Source organism: Sylvia atricapilla, chromosome 7 (assembly GCF_009819655.1).
Source record: "Sylvia atricapilla isolate bSylAtr1 chromosome 7, bSylAtr1.pri, whole genome shotgun sequence".
NCBI lineage: Eukaryota > Metazoa > Chordata > Aves > Passeriformes > Sylviidae > Sylvia > Sylvia atricapilla.
Window position 1 is genome coordinate 18,197,943 of NC_089146.1, and position 21,046 is coordinate 18,218,988.

The window sequence follows — 21,046 nt, forward strand, 5'->3', positions numbered from 1 at the left end:
CCGGCCCCGACGGCCTTGGTGCAACCGCCGGTGGACGGGGCATGGAGACAGGCGGCTGCCCGCGGATTCCTGGCACCTCCGGCCCCGCCGCTGTGCCTGAGCTGCAACAGGCGCGTGCTAGGCGGAATGTCGTCCCTCCGCGTGTCACGTTACAGAGTTTTATTGGAAAGCTCTGCCATTCTGGCACGGAGAGCGGGTGATCTCCCGCGATGTGCACGCTCTCCCGGGGCCAGAATAGATGAGAGGGACTCCCAAACGCGGCCGCCCAGCTCCGCCCGCCGTCAGGCGCGCCCGTGTGGGGATGCCGCTTACGGGGGGCCCGATGCGCGGGCCTTTCCTTGGGGTTGCCGGCCAGACAGGGCTACACAGCAGAGACACAGCACTGCAGAGGCGGCCGGGCTGAGCCGGGGCCCCGAGCCCTCGCTGGCGCGGACCGCTTTGCCCAGCCAAAGGGGCAGCAGCCCGAGCCGCGCGACGGGGAATGTCCCGGCGACTCCGCGGCCGCTCCCGTCCCGCAGCCCGCGAGCCCGCGGGGCGCCGGCGCGGGCGGGCCCCGCATTGGCTGTTGCTAGGTGACGTACGCCGCGCCACGTGACCGCTGTTAAATGCCGTCCCGGCGGCGCGCGGCGCGCACAGTCCGTCCCGCTGGCGGCGGCGGGAGCGCGGCTGCACCGCCCCGGCGGAGCGCGGCGGGCATGCTGGCGCGGCTCTGACCGCCTGTCCCCGGTGGGGACGGCCGCGGGGCGGCGACCCGTGCCCCGGCGGGCGGGGGCCCGGGATGACGGGCGTGCTGGACGGTCTGATGCCGGACATGCACACCAGCCAGATCTCCGCCGGCAGCTACCACCAGCACGGCGGCCTGCACAAGCCGCAGGAGTCCCCCACGCTGCCCGTCTCCACGGCCACTGACAGCAGCTACTACACCAACCAGCAGCACGGGGCAGCGGGCGGGCCGCCCTACGGCCCCGTGAGCTCCTACCCCTACGCGGGCGGCGGCACCGCCCCCTACTCTGCCAAGGCCGCCTACGACGTGGGTTACGGGGGCGCCTACGGCTCCTACGGGCCCTACGGCAGCAGGGCCTCTCCGGCCAACAACGACTCTGGTACGTCCGAGCCCCGCGTGGGGGATGGCTCGGTGAGCCGGGCGAGGAGGCGGTCGGGGCTCTGGACACGGGGTGGGCCGCGAGAGCGCTCGTTCCCGGTGGGTCGCCCCGACGGGGCGGGCGGTGATCCGAGCTGCGGGCAGGGCCCGGGGTGGCGGGGGCGCCTCGCCTCACTCGGGTTGCCGTTTCTGCCGCAGCAGAGAAGGAAGATTGCGAGCCGGAGGTCAGGATCGTGAACGGGAAGCCGAAGAAAGTGCGGAAGCCCCGGACCATCTACTCCAGCTTCCAGCTGGCAGCTCTGCAGAGGCGCTTCCAGAAAACCCAGTACCTCGCCTTGCCCGAGAGAGCGGAGCTGGCGGCCTCCCTCGGCCTCACCCAGACGCAGGTAAGGCTTTCCCGCCGCGGGGCCCGGGGCACGTCCCGCCCCGCCGAGAGTGGGTGTGAGCGTGGGAGGAAGGCCGGCCTGTGGCGCCTCGACAGCCCGGGGTGGGAGTGCAGGCGAGGCGGCAGCGCCGCTGAGCCAGCGCCGGGAGTGCTCGGGGCTGCGAAAGCTGCGCGTCCCTGCCGCGCCGCGGGCGGTCTGGGCGCCGGGAAGGCGCCTCTGAGGCAGCGGCCGTCTGACGCCCCTTTCCCCGCAGGTAAAGATCTGGTTTCAGAACCGCCGCTCCAAGTTTAAGAAGATGTGGAAAAGCGGAGAGATCCCAGCGGAGCCGCCTCCCCGCCGCAGTTCATCGCCGCCGTCTCCTTCCTCGCCCCCCGCCTGGGACTTCGCTCCGCATCCACGTACCGCGGGCGGCGCCGGCACCGCCAGCCCCAGCCCCGCCGCCGCCTTCCTCGGTAGTTACTCGTGGTACCCGCCGGCCCCCGGCGGCCCGGCGCACCTGCCGGCGGCCGCTCCCCTCCCACAGCCGGCGCAGCCCCCGCATCACCACGGCAGTGGCAGCATCTTCTAGGCGCTGTAGAGACTTGAGCCCGCGGGCCGCACCCAGCAGCCGCGGGGCACCGACGTGCAGCATTGGTGTGTTTGGTGGAGCGTGGCTCCGGTCCCGGCCATCCCGGCGGAGAGGAACCGCTCCGCGCCCTGTCCCGTCCCGTTGCCGCCGGCGGCGGGGCCCGTGTGCATTCGGCCCCGTGGGGTCCTCCCTCCCGCCGTGAAAACAACCACGCTGCGGAACAAGTACTCACCTCCCTTCTTCCTCTCCTCTATCTTCCCCGGCGTCTTCATCAAACCACCGGTGCAGAACTCTGGTTAACTTTACTTTTTATTTTTTTAAAGTTGATAGGTGCCTTTGCGGATAACCTCACGTTGATGTTGGGGATTAAAAAATAAAACGATAAAAAAAAGATAATTTTTATATGTAGATTTAAAACAGAAGCCTCACATGTTTAAATATCCCTTTTAGCCGTGAACGAAATCGTCCGGCGGGGGCGGGGGCTGGTCGCAGGCGGCGGTGCGGGTGCGGCTCCCGCCCGGGCGCTGCCTCCAGGCTGGTTTCGTGCTCCGACGGGGCTTCCCCGGGTCGGGCGCCCGGCGCAGCCAGCCCTCCCCTCCGCCCCCCTCCGCTCTTCCCCCGCCGGCAACCTAGCCATTGACATGCCCCTGATCTCTTTGATGTCTAGCGTCGTGAAAACGAAAAGAACGGTATTTTTGGTTATTTATTATGGAAAACTTATACACTCATTAATGTTTCTTTTACAATAAGCAGAGATTATTTAAATAAATTATTGTTTCCATGGTGCCCGCGCTGAGTTTTTGGGGGGTGGGAGAGGTTGATGTGGACCTCAACCGGGCGTTCGCTGGGAGGGAGAGCTGCGTCCCCTCCACCCCCTCCCCATTGTAGCTGTTGCCGCAAGCTGCAACTCCCCCCTCCTTCCACTCTTTCCCGTCTACAATAAAATCTCGCCCCTGATGGTCTTCTCGGCGAGGCCATGAATCACTCAGCGCTGCCTGCAGCAGCCCAGAGCTGCCCCCCCCTTCCCCCTCTCCCGCCTGCTGGCGCCAGCGACATTTCACCCGGGACAGATTCCTGCCGTCTCACAGCTTCCCGGGGCGGTCCGGAGGGCTTTGGGGCAGGGCCGTGCCCGGGATTTGCGGTAGTCCTGGAGCTGGTCCTTGGGTGCAGCCCTGACCCAGAGGCATTTTGCCTTGCCCTTCTGGCCATGGCACCCAGGCCAGCAACCTGCATGGGATCCTTGCCCGGGCCAGAGCTGGTGGCTGCCCCAAGCCCCTCTGTGGTGCTTCGAGGGCTGGAGGCACCGACTGGACTCTCTTTGAGATGTGCCCCTTGAGGACTGGACCCCTCAGACCCCTCAAGATGTTCCCCTCTGGGATGCAAACCCTTCAGCTTCATCCCGCCTAGCTGAAATCCTCTGGGATGTACCACGTAAGGACTTGTACCTCCAGGCAGAACCCCTCTCCAGGCAGCGCCCCCTTCAAGTTGCAGCTTCATGGGATGTATCCTTGGAGGGCTGGACTCCTCCAGGGTGTAACCCTCTGGAATGCTCCCTGCAGCCCTCGGAGCTGAACTCTCACTTTGATGACCTCTGCTGCACCCTTTGGGGGCCGTCCCACTCGGGATGCCACCTCCTGGCTGTGCCCCTCCAAGCTGTAACCCTACGGGCTGCATCCCTGGAGGCACTATTGCTGGAAGAAGCAAAAAGGGGTGAAAGAAGGGATCTCTGGCCTTCATCAGCGAGAGGACCCGCCATTCTTGGAGAGGGCACGGAGAGAGAGCCGTGCGGAGGATCCCGTTGCAGACAAGATGATGAAGAAGGCCCAGGCCAGCTTGCCCGGGATCGGGAATGCGCAGCCTGGCCGAGACTCTTCCGAGAGGCCTTGGCATGAGGAGCCCGGGCGGGGCTGGGGAGGGCGGAGGGGGGCGGCCCCACAAAGAGACTCGTCGGGAGGAGGGGGAAAAGAAGGGGGAAAAGAGGGAGGGGGGAAGAAGGGGGGAAAGCGAGAGGGCAGATTGCTTCTGAGAGCTTGGGGAAAGCTTGGGGCGAGGGGAGGCGGGGGTCGAAGGAGGCGTGAAGAAAAGCGAAGAATGACGGGGGTATGCTAGAAGACGAGAGTCGGGTGCACAGAAAGAGAGAGGAGGGAGTGGGAGAGACAAAGGGGAAAACTGTAGCTGCCGTCCATTGCCGGCGCTGAACCGGGACGAGAGCCCAGAGCAGCCCCAAGAAACAGCGGGGCCAACCCATCCCATATCTCTCCCCTCCTTTACCCTCCCGTCGGCCGCGGGGAGCGGCGGCAGCTGCCTCAGCCGCCCGCTCCGGCCGGGGAGAAGAAACTTCCCCCGCTGGCGGCCGGCGAAGCGCTAGGGCGGCGAGCGCGGAGCGCGGCGGCACGCGTGGCCGCGGAGCCCCACGCCCCCGTGGTCCGGCAGGAGCTGTGCTCCCGGCAGCGCGGTGTTTCCGCGGGCTACGACGAGGGAGGCGGAGAGGGGGGCAAAGTGGGATACACCCCTCTGGCGGGTGACAAGTTTTGCTAAATCCGTCGTCCGGGATGCACGAGGAAGCCGTGGGCGCGGGCCACGGCCGGGACGGGGTCAATTCCCATTTCTGTTCCTTCCCCGCCCCCCTGCCCCATCGTTTTCACAGCCGCTTCTCGCAGTTAAATAAAGTTCCCCTCAAACATCTGCGCCCCGGTCTCTCCTGGCCGTCTGCAGTCCGATGTAGCATCGCTCGGCTCCTTGGGGTCGGGCAGAATGCCGACGGCGGGTCCCTGGGCCAGGGACCTACCCAACGGGGGAACGCGACCAGCGATCGGGGAGCAGAGCACACCACACCTAGGACGGGAGCCTTCGCGCTTTCTTTCTGTTATTTAGTATTTTATTATTTATTTATTACTATTTATTTGCTGTCTGCTGGTCGCAGTCCTCTCCGGGCTGTCCGCCCCTGGTGTATGCGATGGGGTTTTTCGTGCTCCAGCATCCCCGTATCTCCCAAAGCCCCCCTAGACTCCGCATTTCACTCGCTGCTCGCATCCCAGATGCGGCTCACACCGCCCCGGGGTCGGCCACGGCAAGCGGATGCAGAGGCGAGTTACAGCAGCTCCGCGCGCACCGCAGATGCATACATATAGATAGATATTCGTGTGTTCGTGAGCTGTTTTCTTCTGCTCTTTTCCTGTCCGATAGGATGGGGCAGGCACCGCTGAACACCATGTTCCCTCTCCGAAGTTGCACGGAGATCGGCCGCCCGCAGCCGGCCGAAGTTGCGGGGAGCAGGATAACCGGGGGGCGAGAGATGCCCTGGCCTCCGTAGCACTCCAGGAAGGGTTGCGGAGCGGGGGAGGGAGCCTGGTGGGGGGCTGGGACGATTCCACCCCAAATCCCAGAGCCCAGGTTCCCCCTTCCGCCCCCGTGGGGCCTGGTCCCGGCTCCGGGCCGGGGGGGGCGGCTGAGCGGGGCAGGTCCCGGGGGGGCGACCGGGGTAAGTGACGGCTCCGCGACCGGCCCGGGCCGGGAGGGCGGCACGGCAGCCGCCCGGCCGAGGGGGCACCCTCTGCCCCCCCGGAGCACGGGCGGGGCCGGCCGGGCCTGTACCGTGGGGAGGCAATTTACTCATTTGCCCGGTGAAAAGAGAAAGCACGAGAAATTCAATTAAAGCGGCTCTGGCAAAAGGAGTTATTTGAGGCATGAATGTCTCCCCTAAAGCTGCAGCAATCATGTGGCATTAGACACTTCCGGAATCCTATAGCCAACTTGAAAAATCCCAGACCCCTTTTTTCCCTAATTTTTGCTCTGATCTGTAATTTTATCCACATTTGCACTAGTTTGAGCATTCTGGCTCTCCCATCTGAAAGCCTGCAATTACTATATAATTCTTCGCAATTTCACATGTCCTAATATGGACTGTAATTTTTGCGCAAGACAATTTCCTGCTATTTCAAGCATCAACATTGTCAAAGTTGTATGTACATAATAAATGGGAATATCAATGCATAGTTTTTAGCATAACATCTTGACTCCTCGATAATTATATCCGTTCGGAGCCTACGCAGAATTAGCCTGAATTGCATGGTAACTGCTGCTGCTTTAAAATTTTTAAAAATTACTCATAATTTTCCCAAAGATTACCAAGATCTCGAGTGCACAATGTCATCAGCGTAATGAAGAGTAAACATTTATGCTAATAATCTGCAATTTTTTTCATCAGCTATAAAGACAGAGGCTATATAGCAGAAAATTTCAGTCATATTCTGCAAGAGCAGAGCTGCAAAAAGGCTGCTGCGCTCAGAGGCATGTGCATCTCTGGGGGATCTCAATCCACATTTGCACTCTCAGGATATTATTATTGTGCTCGGCTTCTTTTTTTTTTTTTTTTTTTTTTTTTTTTTTTCGCTTTCTTTCTCCCTCCCCGATCCTCTCCCTCTCTCACACACTCTCTCGTTCTTCTAACTTTCGTAGCAAAAAGCCGCGTTCGGTCCTTTGGTTTGTTGTAAAGCAAAGACTTGTGCCCAGAGCCCCAGGGACTGAGGCGGAAGGTAAGGGTGGCGACACAGGCTGCTTTCTCCAGGGGGTAGGTGAGTGTACGGGGCGCGACGCGGACGGATGCCCCGCGCGGCCGGGAGAGGGGGGGAAATACCGGCGGCGGCTCCGCCGACCCAGTCTCCCGGCAAAACTTCCCGCCGGCGGCACCGGGGAGAGGAAGGGAGTGGGACGGCGGGCCGGGCGGCGGGGATGCCGCTCACAGCCGCGCCGCAGCATCCCGCGGGCCGAGGCGCGGAGCCCAGCGCGGGCAGAGCGGTCGGGGGCACTCGCCGCTCGGGACCGCCGCGCTGCCGGGGGCTGCCGGCGCCGGCGTTCGCTCGTTTTCGGCGGTGGTTTCGTGGTTGTGCGTTTGTCGGTTCTTGCGAAGGGGAGCGTTACTGCCCGGTCCCGAGCCGGGAGGCGGGGGGGAAAGGCGCCGGCGCGGGGGGAACATGGCACTTTGCACTTTTTCACTGGCATGAGAGTGGCGGCAGGAGCGGGGTAGGAGGGCGGCGGCGGGGAGAGCGGAGCGGGCGGCGGCGGGGATTTCTTATTCCCCTCTGTCAAACCAAGGGAGCAAATTCCGAATGCAAACGGGCTTGGGCTCTGATATTTGATTTTTTTTCTAGTTTCAGGGGCCGCTCTGTGCTCTGCAATTAGATTGACACATGTACAACATCCCCAGCTATTCAAGGGGGTTCGCAGGGACACTCCAAGGGGATTTTTTTTTCCCTTTTTCTTTTTGGGTGGAAGATATTAAAGAGGTATCTGTTGTTTGGCAATTTTGCTAAGTCTGTCTTCATTACTTCAACATTGTGCATTTGCTAATTTGGAAGCCCCTTCCTATTGACAGCTCTGCTCCATACACCTGCAAGCAATTTGCAGAGCTCCAATATAGGAGAATTGCAGAGATGGCAGCTCGCACCTATTTTATTTTTTTTTTTCTTCGCTTTTCTCAATGCACAGCAAATTTGGCTTTCAGTGCGTTATCTCTTTTGTTAATGCAAAAAGATTCCCTGGGCGAAAAAATTGCTCATAATTACCAGAGAGATGGGGAAACTGCATTAGAATAAATAAACCTGAAATTACTGTAATTATGTTGTGTTTGATGGGCTCGGCTTGTAATCAAGAAGAGAATACAGTGAAATGATGCTGACCCTCTTGGGTTTGCAGCTGTCACGCGCACTTTGGGGTCTTTTTTGCAGAAAAGAGTCATTTTGATCATCATTAAGCTGTGTGTAACCTATTTCAGAAGTGTTTGAAAATGAGGGGCACTATTTTTTTTTTCCCCCAACAAGGAAGAATATATCCCAAAATTACATTTGCCATTTACAGGCTCATCCATAAGGTTCTATTTGCGGGTGACAATTGGTAAAGGTATAATATTCGAAATCAGGGCTTAATCATTGTAATGAGGTATTGTTTCAATATAAGCACCTTTGGATTATTCATAGTTTAATTAATATCCTCATTATGAAAATCTTTGAATCAGCTATTTGATGAACTACTTGTCAGCACAAGGCAGAATTAATTAGGCCTGTATTGAGATTAACATTTTCAAATGTACGATTATAATAGCCTCTAACTCAAGACCGCCTCGCAGAGAGAAAACTGATAATTTCTCTATTTGAACAGTTAGCAAGACGTTATTGAATTAGAAGCTAATATATCTTTAAAGCCCGCCGAGCTGCTTGACCACCCCTCTTCGGCCCGGTCAAAGGCCTTCGGTCTCGGCGGAGCCGCCGCGGGAGCTGTGCGTGTCCTGGGGCGCTGCGGGGCCGCGGAGCCCTCCGGCTCGGCTCGGGACTCCGGGCCGCTCGGGACCGGTCTCGGGCCGTGGCCCTGCGGGAAATGCGGAGCCTCGGAGCGTTTTCCATGTCGGATGCAGCGCCCCGCGGGCCGCCGCGCCGCGTGTGCGCGCTAGGGCGGATGCTGCGCTGTCGCGCACCGGCCCCGCGCACTGGGGAGCCGGTGCGTATCTCGGGGCGAGTGAGCCTGGCCCTCGCGGGGCTGCACAGCCGGTCCCCGGCGGAACCTGCGGGCAGAAAAGCGCACGGGCAGCCGGCCCGAGCCCAGCTGCCGCGGGCTCCCTCCGCTCTGCAGCGCTTTACCCACCCCAGCAATAGGCACGGGTTGTGCCCCGCGCTGCGCCAGCCCGGGCAGCGGGCACGGCTCAGTCCCGAGCTGGCGTGACCGCGGCGCTACCGGCACGGCTTCGCCTCCCGTGGGATGCGCGGGTAGGCAGCCGGCTCGGCTCTCGGGACACGGGCCGGGGCTCTCCCGGCCTGACCGCATCCCCTTCCCGTCCCAGCAGCTGCGCCTGGTTCCCCCCGGCTCCGAGCGACCCGTCCGCCGAGGATCCCGCGACCCATCCCGCCGGCTGCCGCCTAACGGGGCCCCGGCCGGGCGCACGGGGAACAGGCTGCCCTGTCCGGGGCTCGTGGCTCATCCGTCTCGCCTCCCGGTGACGGCCGCCGCCCGTCCCGCCGCGGAGCGCGGAGCCTGGCCCGGACCCCGCTCCCGGCCGCGCTACGAGGCAGCGAGCATGCGTGTCTCTTTTTCCAAACCATAATTTTACTGTCTCAAAGAAACTTTATAACTTATGTACAAAGATTTGTGTGGGGTTTTTTTCCATTTCCTCCCCCAGATACAAAGCAATAAGTTAACATTCTCAATATAAAACTAAACTTTGACATATAGAACACTAAACACAGCCGAGCTCAGTTTATCACATTTTCCGAATTTCACAAGTAAAATGTCAAGATCTCAGTACACAAAGCATCATGTTTTACAGCCACACGAAACAGAAGGGAAATAATAATAATTATAATAATAACAATAATAATTAAAAAAAGCTAAATTTGTGCAACATGTTTACAGAACAATAATAATAATAATAATAATAAAGAATAAAATATGTACAGCGAGTAGCTCCTGCACGTCGGTTTGTGCATTTCGACTTCGGGCCGGCTTTGTGCGGGGAGGCCGCGCCGGGACCGCGCGGGTGTGCCCGCCCGCCCGCCCTCCCGGTGGGTCCCCCCGCCGCCCTCCGGGCTCCCGTTCCGTCCTCTGCGCCTCGCTTCACCTCAGCAAAGCGCTGGCAGCTGCTGCAATTCCACTTCAGAGTGCCAAACAATGCGCATTTATTTCCTTTGTTAAATACGCGAGAAATGCATATCATTCGGACCAAAACTCTCCACACCAGCGAAGTATAAAAGTTATTGTAAAAGTTAAAATCGCATCCTTCTCTCGTGGTGATTTATTCGGGGAGAAGGGGCGGGGGGAGCGGGACGACGGACCGACCGTCTGTGGTTTTGTTTAAACTGTGCGTCCAAGCAGTACACTCAGCAAGCTGAGTTTGTTTCTAGCACTCTCGTAGTGGTAATTTAAATCAATAAATAAACCCCTGTCTTCCCCTTTAACAACAACAAAAAATATACAGATGGATAGTAAAAGGTACAGAAAATGTCGCGGGGAAAAGAAGGTCTGGTAAATTGTACAGCTTCCTTCCCCCTTGCAACCGAAGAGACCGTCAGATCGGTGTAGCAAATAAATGACCTACATTTCAACAGACACAGACAGACAGACAGGACAGAGGAGAGGGCTTCCCCGCCCCCCAGACATCTTTTTCTGATTGTCCCACAAAGCCTCGGCCGGCGCTCGCTCTGCTCCCAGCTGTTGTGCCGTGCTCGGGGCCGCTCCGTCAGCTGTCAGCGGTGGGAACCGGCCCGCATCACATCTGTGCTCTCTGCACCGAGCTACCGTGCAGCGTCCTAATGGCTGGATGGGCAAGAGACCTCCTGTTTGTTTGCTTGGGTTTCTTTTGTGGTTTTGTTTTTGTTTTTGTTTTAAATCATCTCTCTCTTCCCTCCTCTTTTTTTTTTTTTTTTTTCTTTTCTTTCCTTTTATTTGACTTAGTTCCTTTTTTTTTTTTTTTTCCCCGTAATAATTTTAATTCTTTTTGGGACCGATAGTGCTTGCGTTAGGGGAAAACGTATATATAATCACATCAGTTGCGGCTGCTGCATGGCTTCTGGTGGCCGAAGGATACCACGACGTGTAGCTGGGGATGTAGGTGCCCGGGGTCCCCGACGAGGCCCTTACCGGAGGCGGAGGTGGTATTCCACACGGGAGGCACGGGTGGTGAGCTGCCCGAGAGAGCCCTGCCGTTGGTCAAGGCGCTGCTCTCCAGGGCGGCCCTCCTTGCTTCATCAGCTTCTTGAACTTGGAGCGCTTGTTCTGAAACCAAATCTTCACCTGCGAAGGGGAACGGGGCAAGGCTCAGCATCCCTCGGTACGGTCCAGCATCCTCCCATCCCTCCCAGGGCACGACGGACCCCCGCACCCGGCGGCCCCTCGGCTTCTCTCCCTCATTCCCGCCGCGACTGCTGTGTTATTTTGTGACGCCAAGGCACCCAGCGGGGAGCCCCCTGGGCCCACTCCCAGGGCTCTGCGGGGGCTTCCACAGCACCGGGAGCGCCCCGCGGAGGGACGGGAGTCGCCCCGGGGCCCCTTGTCCGTGGCTGTGACCCGTGTGCATTATGTGTGTGGTCTCCCACGCCGACGGCGGGGACACGGAGGGGACACGGGAGAGGGGCCGTCTCAGTCGGAGCTGTACCTGGGTCTGGGTGAGTCCCAGAGATGCTGCGAGCTCGGCTCTTTCGGGGGAGAGGCCAGGTACTGAGTCTGCTGGAACCTCCTGTTCAAGCCTGTAGCTGCAAACTGGAGTAAATAGTCCTGGGTTTGCGGATTTTTTTTTCCTTTCCCATTAAAGCGAACTTTCCCCTCCTTCTACCACAGTGCTTTTCTCCGATTCGGCCCCTACAAACAACAAACGAGCAGAATAAATAATAATAATAGCAGCAATAGCAATAATAGCAGTAACAGTAATAGCAGCAGCAGTAACAATAACAACAGCAACATCAACAATAACAATAATGAGAAGGAAGAAAAGTGAAGCTCGAGTAACGCTAACAAGGCTCCGGGCGATTATGGCAGCCAGCTTCTTCCCAGAGAAAGTTTGCTATTTTTACAGGCTGCAGTTTAGGTTTAATTACCCTTAATTGCATACATTGTTTATAGCGCTACGCAATAAATAATTACGAAGACTAATACGTGCACATCTGGTTGGTTTTCTTTTCCAGCCAAGCATTGTGTGCTCTGTGTATTGGTCTCCTGTGATCTTCAGCCTCTCTTGACTAATATTTTGTAATTTAATTTAATTTTTGCCCCGATAGATTTTTTTTTTTTTTTAAATACAACACCCTCCCTCCCGCCTTGCCTTCCTCCTCCCCTCCCCCCCTCCCCAAAGCCAAGTGCACTACCTGTCTCCTCTAACCGGGTCTGAGTCAGGCTGGAGCTGTTGGGGTAGGACTGCACTGAACTGATGTAGGGGTTGGTCGAGTGGCTGCTGACCGAGTTCACATAGGGGTAGCCCAGCGGTCGGGAGAAGGACGAAGCTGTGCTGTACGAGCTGTCAGGCTGAGAGTGGCCCGCGGAGTGTAAACAGTGCATGGAATAGTGTCCGTGGACATGGGAGAAGGAGACATTTGCTGGCTGGGCGGCCCAAACTCCATAAGACAGCCTTCCCTGAGACGGGGCTATTTAGACTCTCTGGCATGGTAGTCATGGTCATTTCTTGTCGCTTGGTCTGTGTGTGTGCTCTCTCTTCAGCTTGCCTTTTTGGGGTCTGTAGTGTTTCTCAGGACAGGAAAGAACCCAATTTAAGCGAAACAGGGGTTTTTTCACTTTCCATTCATAAGAAAATGGAGTTTGTCTCTTTGAAAAGTCTAAGCATGATGCTGTAGATCTACACAAACTCGCCTAAAAGCTTTGACTCAGCCAAGTCTATGAATATTCATGAGGACGGCGGAGCTGATTGGTCCGCGTCTTGCATAATCGCTTTGGATTGGTCCGAGGCGCTCGGGGCTCGCCCGGACCACGGTGAGCGCGGAGAGCCGGGCTGGCAGCGCCGCGCCTGCCCGAGCTCCGGCCGCACGCCCGCCCCGCGCCGGCCCGGCCCCCGGCGTGGAGCCGTCCGGGAGCGCGCTCCCATCGCGGCCCGCCCGCTCCCGCCGCCGACGACCGAGGGCCGCCGGTCCGGAGCTCGGCGGAAGGCACCTCAACCCCCTCCGCCCTTCTCCGCCCCTCGCCGCGAAGGCGGCCGCGGAGGGGACGGCAGCCCCGCTCCGCCGGCCTCGGCGGGCGCAGGGGCTCTGGCAGCTGCCCGCCCCGCTCCGGCAGACGGCGGCGGGACCCGCGGACAAAGCGAGCGGCCCCCGCCCGCCAGGCCCCGCGCACTCCGCGGGCGCGCAGGGCTTCCCGGCCCGCGGGCCCCAGCGCCGCCCGCACCTCCGGATCGCGCCGCCCGGCTGCTGCCGTTATTGTTCTGTAGGGAAAAAAAGGCAATCCAACCTAACAAAATCGCCCTGAAAGGGCCCAACGGCGCATTTGAGCTTAAAATGAAAACTTCCGCGTGCGTGAGCGGTAAATGAGGTGGGACTTAGGAGATCCTCCCCAGAAAGCCCACGATGAATCCCAAATTACTTCGCTAGATAATTAGAAAGTGTTGATAATTATTTCTTTCATAATTCTGCGGTGTGACTGTAACAGGAAAATGATCTTGTGAAAGTTCACACGTGCAGATGTATTAGTTACTGATTCATTTGATTAAATGCTAGTCTCAAGTGCTCTGATCCACAGCTGAAGGCGGCCCCATTAGCATAACACTGATGTTTAATTTTCATACGCATAATTAGCCATATATTTAACACTAATAGCAACATGCAGCCTTCCAGCATTAAACAGCCTGGGATTTGATCTGGCCTGGGCTGAACTTTCCCGGTTACACCTAGGCTGTCTAGGGTGCGCAGTTATCACGGCACTACATCTATGTAATCAAGCACATTTTGGCAAAGGGAGAACACCAATAAAAGTGAACATTCAAAACAAATCGCAGCGTTGATGTCGTTAGAGGTATTAGCGCGGGCAGCGGGGCTGGGGCACCCCCGGCAGAGCCCACATAGCGTTCAGGCTCCTTCGGGCAGCGACGGCCCTTGAAAGCAGCCGACCCCTGACTGTGCAAAGCTGGCACAACCTAGCCCCTCTGCTCCCGGTCTTTTTATTTTTCTTATTATTTTTTTCTTTATTTTTTTTTCTTTTTTTCCTCCTTTCATTAGTGGCTCTGTCGGTTTTAATTGCCCGTTTCCTAACGGCTGTTACTCTCCCCCCCCCCCCCCCCTTTTTTTTTCCCCTCTCCTCTATGTTTTGGGCTTTTTTTGCTTTGCTCGCAATGCGCAAAGTTCATTCTCGCTAACTCTCCGGGGCTTGGCGCGGAAGGGGCAGTGGCGGTGTTTCCGCAGGCACGCGGTCTCCCCGGCAGCCAGCTCTTGCCCTCATGGCCAGGAAGTGACCACCCGACGTGGGTCACCGAGCTTGACCGGGTAGGGAACAGGGCGCCCCGGCAGCTCCGGTACTTTCGCCGGCCTCAGCCTGACAACTGCAGAGAGGGGAGGCCGCTCCGCGTCCGGGGCTGCCGTCTTCTCCTCCGATCGGCCGGACACAGGCAGCCCCGGGGCCAACCACAGTCCCCGCAACCCTGCCAAAACCCCGCGGACCGGTCGGTGAGGCTCTGCTCGCACCCCCGCTCCTCCGTGCATTGCTGGCCTCGGTCAGCGCGGCTTCGGCGGGCGCGGAGGGGCCGCGGCCAGCCACAGGACGTTCTGACCCCACGAGAGCGACTGCCACGTCGGGACTCTCATCGTGCTGGCCCGCCAAGACCTTCTGCACGACGGGCTTGTGCGAGGCGCTGGCTGGCCGCGATCAGCCGAGACATCTCTTCAGTCTCGTTCGTAATTAGGATTACAAAGGTGCGCTATCAATGCCTCCTCCTGGCCGCCAGCGCTCCGCAGCGGCCGCTAAAACTCGCAGTCCCACCAGAGTTACCGGCGGAACTTCAGAGAGCAGTGATTACCAGTCCCCCTACGACGGGCTGCGGGCGGTTCCCTGCTCCCGGTTGCCCCGTTCCCGCCTCATCCCACGCCGCGGTAAGAGCAGGACAGAGGCAGAGGGACAGACGATGGTGAGAACTTGGCACCTGCGGTGCTATCCAGGGGCTCCCGGCGTGGCCAAAATCCACGGGAGGTGCCTCTGGTGCGACTCCGGGACGTGCCGGACACCCAGTGCCCCTCAGAAGAGGCAGCCTGCCTGGGCGATGGAATGTAAGGGAACAAAATACATGCCCCTCCAGTCAATGGCGACTGTCCTCCGCACCGTTTAATCTCTGCGTATTTGTAAACTTGGCTGCATCGCTTGTTTTGCAGGTTTTATGGCCTTCCAAGCTCCTCTCGGGGAGGATGAAGCTGAGTGGCTGCCCCGCGGTGTTAGCCGTATTCAGGGAGCGGGGGTCCCTGCTTTTTGAAAAGCTGCTGTTAGAAACTATTAGAGCTGAGAGTCCACTGTACTTGAATGAAAGCAAACAGCAGAGTAAAGCTGTAAGAAAGCAGCTTGTTTCTGTCCAGGACCACTGAGGGAGAGCCAGTGCTGAGCCACTCTGGTTGCCTGAATGTGCAACTGGCCAGCCCTCAGCACATGACCCCATCTGCCTGCAATGAGGGGTGAGTTATTTGTACCAAACCACACCAATGTTGCCGTGGGCCTGGGCAACTTCTGGAAGTCCTTTAATTATCTCCAAGGCCACCCCACGTTTCACAGGCCCCAGGTCCTGCTCTGGTAGTCTCCAAATGCCAAACCTGTTTGGCCTCACAGGGAGATCAGGCCTGGCTAAACTGCGAATCAACCCCTGCACCCCTGGCAGGCCCGAGACAGGACTGCAGAGAAGCACAGGGCGAGTGAGACCCGCAGCTCATGAGGTCCATCTGTTCCAAACTCTGTGCAGGAGTCAGGGCTCATCCCCTGGACTGCAAACTCCTTTACCTCCATAAAATACTTAAAGCGCAGAGCGCCTCTCCCTTAACTAACATGGGCACCACAGAGTAGTGATTACCCCAAACTGGCTAATTCTTCAAGCAGGGTAATTATTGATCCCCGGAGAGGAGTGCTTTGCATCTCATTTTTAATCATTTTTTGTGCTGTGTAAAAAGAGGCAAGAAGTGGGGGATGGCTGCTGGGAAGAATCTGCTCCTTCTGCCTGACACTCTTGGGAAACTTTTTTCCATCCTAGTAGAAGTTACAGCCTCGGAAACAGCACTGTGTTAATTGCAATGAAGACAAATTGACTCCATACCTCAGCTATAAAGGGAAAATGCTGTGTTTCTCTGTCCTCTCAGCTGCTTAAAGACTGATATCTACTTGTCCCACGTAGGAATTGGAAGAGAGGGGAGTCGCTTTCTGCCCCTAACCCCAAATAACCCAAACTCTTTGCCACTTGCAGACTGTGCTTGGCTGCTCCAAGGATCACAAAAAAGCTAAGGACTTTTATTAAATACTCACCAGGTAATACAGAGAAAGAACTATGTCCAGAACCAAGCCTTCAAATTGCTTTTTCTGTCCCCTGGAGTGACTTACACAACATCCATTCCCCTCAGAAATTACAGAAACCTCTGTCCCGAGTGAAACTTGAAATCCCAGACGTACAGCAAGTCTCTGCACTCCTTGCCGCATCTTTAGGCTTCTTCCACCAGTTTGGTGAGGATTTCTGCTCCCTCTGAGGTGATCACAAGGGTATGTTCAAATTGTGCTGATCTGAAATTCACATTTAGCAGTTATGAGGGGGCAAATACATTCACCATGCCTGGAAACTCATCTGTTTGGGTTTTGGGTTGTCAGTGATGAGTTCCATGTCTTAGGAAATACCAAAAATAAAATCAGGCACCTTTTATTGTCTACAGAAATTGCAGTCCATTTATCCTCCAGAATCTTAAATTCAGGGGATCCTTCCATTATTATTGGCTCTGCAGCAAGAAAAACAAAATGCATTCTAAAGTTAGTCGCACTCTTGTATGGACTGTGATATAAGCATGGAAGGGGGGGTGTCCCAGCAGGTAGCTCCCCTTCCACACAGGTCCCCTCTCCCTGGGCTGGCATTCTCTTGAAACACTAAAATGTAAATTAAAAAGGAAGACAAAAGAGCAAGGTAGGAAGTTGCCCATTCCTCTTTTGTAAAAGCATGGAATTTTAATCAAGCTTTAATTAAGACCGTGTGGATAATAACCAAAGCTCCAACCACATTTATAAACAACAGATAGTTTTAAATATTTGAATTTTTTTAAACAGGCTTAAAATGTTCATTAAGTCAGCAAAACAACAATTTTCTTATTTCCCTGTAATTGCCGCACCATTTAGCCACACGGTGAGAAAGAAGGCTTTTCCCCAGCAGTTCTCCACGACTGGAAGTGAACACGATCGGTCTGCGGGGCGAGGCTCCGGCTGGTAACCGCCGCCGCAGTCCCCAAACCCAACAGCAGCTCTGGCAGGCAGCAAATGACTAAGTGCCACCAGGCTGCTCGGCTTCGGGGACACAATCGCATCCTTCTCACCCTCCTCAAATCGAGTGTGCTGGCAGAGTCTCTGCCTTGCCAAAAATACGAGTCAAATATTGGCAAAATTTATAATTAACATTTCATTATTTAAATCTTGTAATTTGAAAATTATTTCATCCAAATAGTTCGTAATGCATTTTTGAAATGATATTTTAATCTATTTCCTAGGAGGTCAATCTCACCGACGTCCCTCTGTCTGCATGGTTATTTCTATATCCCATAAAGAAATGTTACAGATCTGGGCTGCTCCGTGCGTGCTTTTTTAACAGAAAACCATAGCAGAGAGTTACTAACCTATTGTGAACGCCATTCCCTCTTCCATTAACAAATCACTGTCATTGGCTACAAAAGAAAAAAAAAAAAAACACCAACAACCGCGTTTATGCATCTCAGGCCTTTTTTTTTTTTTTTTTTTTTTTTTGAGAACTCAACCAAGCCCTTTGTTTAAAGCCCTTTTTAGCCCGCAGGTACACCCGAGCCCCGTCACAAGTCGGAGCACCCGCCGAAAGCGATCCCATCCCGGCCGCAGCGAGACCATCCCGACAGCGGCTCCGTCCAGGCCGGGAACTTTAATATTTTAGCAGAGATTTTCTTTGCCCCGTGACAAACTTCGCCGGCGCGGTTCGGGCGCGGGCGGGATGCGGAGGCGCGGGACACGGCGGCTGCCGCCCGGAGCGGGCGGGGGAGGCGGCCCGCGGCGCTCGGCTGCCCCGACAGCTCCGTTAACGAGCGACTTGTCCTCAAAAATACCCACGCGACCCCCAGAAAACGAGGCCGAGGATGCCCTCCAGCTTCCCAGAGATTTAATGTCCCCACCGGCAATCCCCCGCCCCGCCGGCCCGGCGGTGTGCGTGAGGGTGTGTATGTGCGTGGGGGCTCTGCTCCCTTTACCGCCCTCCCTCTCCCCCTCTCCGGAGCCCTCTCATCGCCGGGCGGAGCGCAGCGGCGCGGGGGGACACGGGCCCGGCGGGCGGGGGCCGCTTACCGTGGTGCCACACCTCGGGGTGCCCGTGGAAGTACGACCCGATGCCGTGGCCGACGAAGAAGGGGCAGACCTGGAAGCCACCCTGCCATGCCACGGAGCTGCGGGGGCAAAGAGGACGTGTCAGGGTGCGCGTCCCGACCGCCACCCCCGCTAGACGGCCCCAGCCCCTGCTACCGCGTTGCTGCCGACACTGGGTCTCCACATTGCCACCGTTCCCAAAGACAGTCATTGAGGAGAGCATGGCTGAGCCATTGTCGGGTTTCAGAATCAACGCGCCTGCCAGCAGAGGCTGGTAGCTCCCGTGCCAGCCCTGCTGTCTAGGTAGAACGGCAGTGTGCTGTCTCCCCGTTTGATGGACGGTAACCTTTTCCACAAGCACTCTGGGAGCTCATTTTAAGATGGCACAGCCGAAGTTGCCAAGGCCCCAGTACAGTACCAAACCACAGCCTCTGCCGAGTTCTCTGTAAGTGCAGACTCTGTGCTGGGCTGCACACCCAGGGCCTGCACCTAGAGGCGGCTCCTGCTGCCAACAGGGAAAGTTAAGAGCCCTACTGCTTTGCTTTCATAATACTTCAAACATTTAGTAAAAATGTACTGAAAGTCCAGCAAATACATTTTTGCTAAATAACAATATATTTCTAATGAACCTATTGCCACAGAGGCAAAGCCAAGTCATAACAATTACAGTGTTTCAGTTCTGTCAGCGAGATCTGTCTTGCCTTTTATGGCCTGCCTGAGGAAGAAGCATCTCTGAGAACTGCCTGCAGGACCATGGCTGGGCACTGATCCCTACCCATGGTAGGAAAGTAAATTCCTATCCCAGTGCCCCAAAACTGGAAGACTTGAAGATAAATGGGGCATCCTCTGGCTGCTGGCCCACCCCATCTGCAGGCTTCACTTTCAGGCTTTCCCTGTACTCAAGCAGTGGTGGAAGCAGTGGTGGATGGAGTGATTTGAGGCAGCTCAGCCAGAAGGCCTGCCTGTATCCAAACCAGAAAAAAGCTGAGATTCAGGAAGATCTGGAGATGGATTAGAAATGACAAGAAAGTTACCCTTGTCCCTGCATATCATCCCCATCCTATTTCTAAACTCAAAAAGGAGCAAGACAGGAAGGCACTCAGCCTGAAGAGATTTTGCCTATAACATTAAAAGCTTCATCTGCTTCTTTGAATGAAGGTAGGCACTAAAGAACTTCAGGTCTGTCTGTGTTTATATCTTAGGAAATGCTCTCACAATTTCACTACAGGTGGAAAGCTGAAAAAGTTAAGAAAGTCAACTAAAGGTAAAGCTGTTGCACAAATTAAAGCCTGTTAATCTCCATGGGGTAGCTTTTATTCAGGTGCAAAGTGGCCTCAGCTTGCTGTACAAAGCCTTTGCACACCAGGCTCCACAGACCCTGCAGTGCTGGCTCCAGTGCCCATGGGTCATCGTCCCAGAATTTAATGCCACTCAATTCAGGGACATGCTGCTCTACCACAGTAAAATGCCAGTGAGAGAGTAGAGTTGGTTAATGCTGCAGTGTTCAGACCTTAGAATATATTTTAACAGGATTCATATTACCTTCTACCTACCCATTGCTCTGACATAAAGACTGATCATATTTCTTTATTAACTCTGGAGAAGAATGGAAATTTCAAGTTTAGCTCCCTCCAAACTCCAAATTACCAATAAAGCTAGAAATTTGGGCTCAGTTGTTTGCACTCAAAGTCCAGACTTTATAAATAATTTATATATATAAACTTTAAATATCAATTACTTTGAAAAATTAATGAAGGATTATGCAATGACAAGTCCTACTAGAGATGGAAAACACTTTCTCCCCTGCCTTTCTATCATATCCCCCATATCTGGGGTCAGACTTGGCCTGCTGGCTATGATGCCGCTGAAGGCCAAGCAAGAAGTACAGAGAATGGAGATGAGTTAGAAACCAGATTCCTCAGAAACATACACAAAATCCAAGAACTCCAGTTATCAAGCCCAGAGCAATGCAGATGATGACTCCCATATGAGTGAAGTGATTCTCTGAAGAGAGATGGGAGAAGCCATACACGCAACATGTGATAAGGTTTTCTTTCATCTTCTTCTGCCAGTCTTTTTGCAAAATTATAAACAATCACACTAACTGTTCATCTTTGCTGATGTCCTTACATGGCATCCCTGACCACTGACAGAGCATGGTCATTTTTTGTATTATTACATGATTTTTTCTTCCAGAAAAATCCATGTTCTGCAGCAAGACAGAAATAGTTTCTCTCTGTGCAGCTATTCTTCTGAGCACCATGGCTACATACTTTGCAGTGGGCAGGGGAAGCTCCAGCCACAGCATTCAGCTGCTGCCCAGGAGGGTGGCAGTAGCAGCAGGAGCTGCATGTTGGGCACCAAGTGCACAAGCACTGGGGCATGCAGAAGGCAGTGTTATAACAGTATCCTGTCCTCATGCAGTCAAAGAAATTATTCATATCCGTCTCAATGGTGAATTCTACCACTTTCTTGCCAAACAGCTTGAAAACAGAGCTGTTAGCATCAGTACTTCGGTGGTTACTCTGTGTGATCAAAAGAGGGGATCCTGGAGCTCATAGGGCTTTGACATCTACACTGACAGACACCATGCCCCTCCTTCTTTCCTCTTGTTCACATACAGAGCCTTGGTATTCTCTACATAAAAAGTAACACGGTGAACAGATATGAAGTGACACACTGAAAATAAGCTGCAGGTATTAAACTCAGCCACTTTCAATCTGGTTTTAGTATTTGCATGAGCTTCAGAAGGTCCTATGAGGCATTTTCCTCCACAACTACTAGCTTTACTTTGGAGTATTTAACAAATCCTAGTGAGCTCTTACATCCTTGTGGAGTTACAGTAAAACATCCAGCTTTCATAACAAAACAAAGCTGCTAATCCTAGCTACAACTTGCAAAGGTAATCCTGTAAATGTACATGTTGGTTGTAACTTTGAAACAGCTCTGAGAAGAGGGAATTGAACT

The 21,046-nt window shown here is 55.5% G+C and overlaps 3 protein-coding genes across 3 annotated transcripts in view; 1 reads left to right on the forward strand and 2 right to left on the reverse strand.

Annotated features, from left to right (window-relative positions):
• Window positions 1-656: 656 nt before the first annotated feature.
• DLX2 (distal-less homeobox 2) lies at window positions 657-2,841 on the forward strand. The gene is made up of 3 exons (XM_066323317.1): window positions 657-1,103; window positions 1,301-1,488; window positions 1,742-2,841. Exons 1-3 carry the CDS (start codon window positions 779-781, stop codon window positions 2,054-2,056), a joined length of 828 nt encoding a protein of 275 aa, XP_066179414.1. The 5' UTR covers window positions 657-778; the 3' UTR covers window positions 2,057-2,841.
• Window positions 2,842-10,471: 7,630 nt separating this feature from the next.
• On the reverse strand, window positions 10,472-12,491 carry DLX1 (distal-less homeobox 1). Its single transcript, XM_066323318.1, is given in 12 exon segments — window positions 10,472-10,615; window positions 10,617-10,675; window positions 10,677-10,774; window positions 10,777-10,834; window positions 11,196-11,246; window positions 11,249-11,286; window positions 11,289-11,334; window positions 11,336-11,356; window positions 11,358-11,398; window positions 11,902-12,108; window positions 12,111-12,155; window positions 12,158-12,491. Coding segments are annotated over 12 exon segments (753 nt in total). The 5' UTR covers window positions 12,213-12,491; the 3' UTR covers window positions 10,472-10,581.
• A 3,507-nt stretch (window positions 12,492-15,998) lies between these two features.
• Window positions 15,999-21,046, reverse strand: part of METAP1D (methionyl aminopeptidase type 1D, mitochondrial) — a 44,750-nt gene continuing 39,702 nt past the window's right edge. The window contains 4 exon segments of the mRNA XM_066322821.1: window positions 15,999-16,279; window positions 16,410-16,488; window positions 17,371-17,418; window positions 18,062-18,159. Coding sequence (XP_066178918.1) covers window positions 16,201-16,279; window positions 16,410-16,488; window positions 17,371-17,418; window positions 18,062-18,159 — 304 coding nt within the window. The 3' untranslated portion in view covers window positions 15,999-16,200.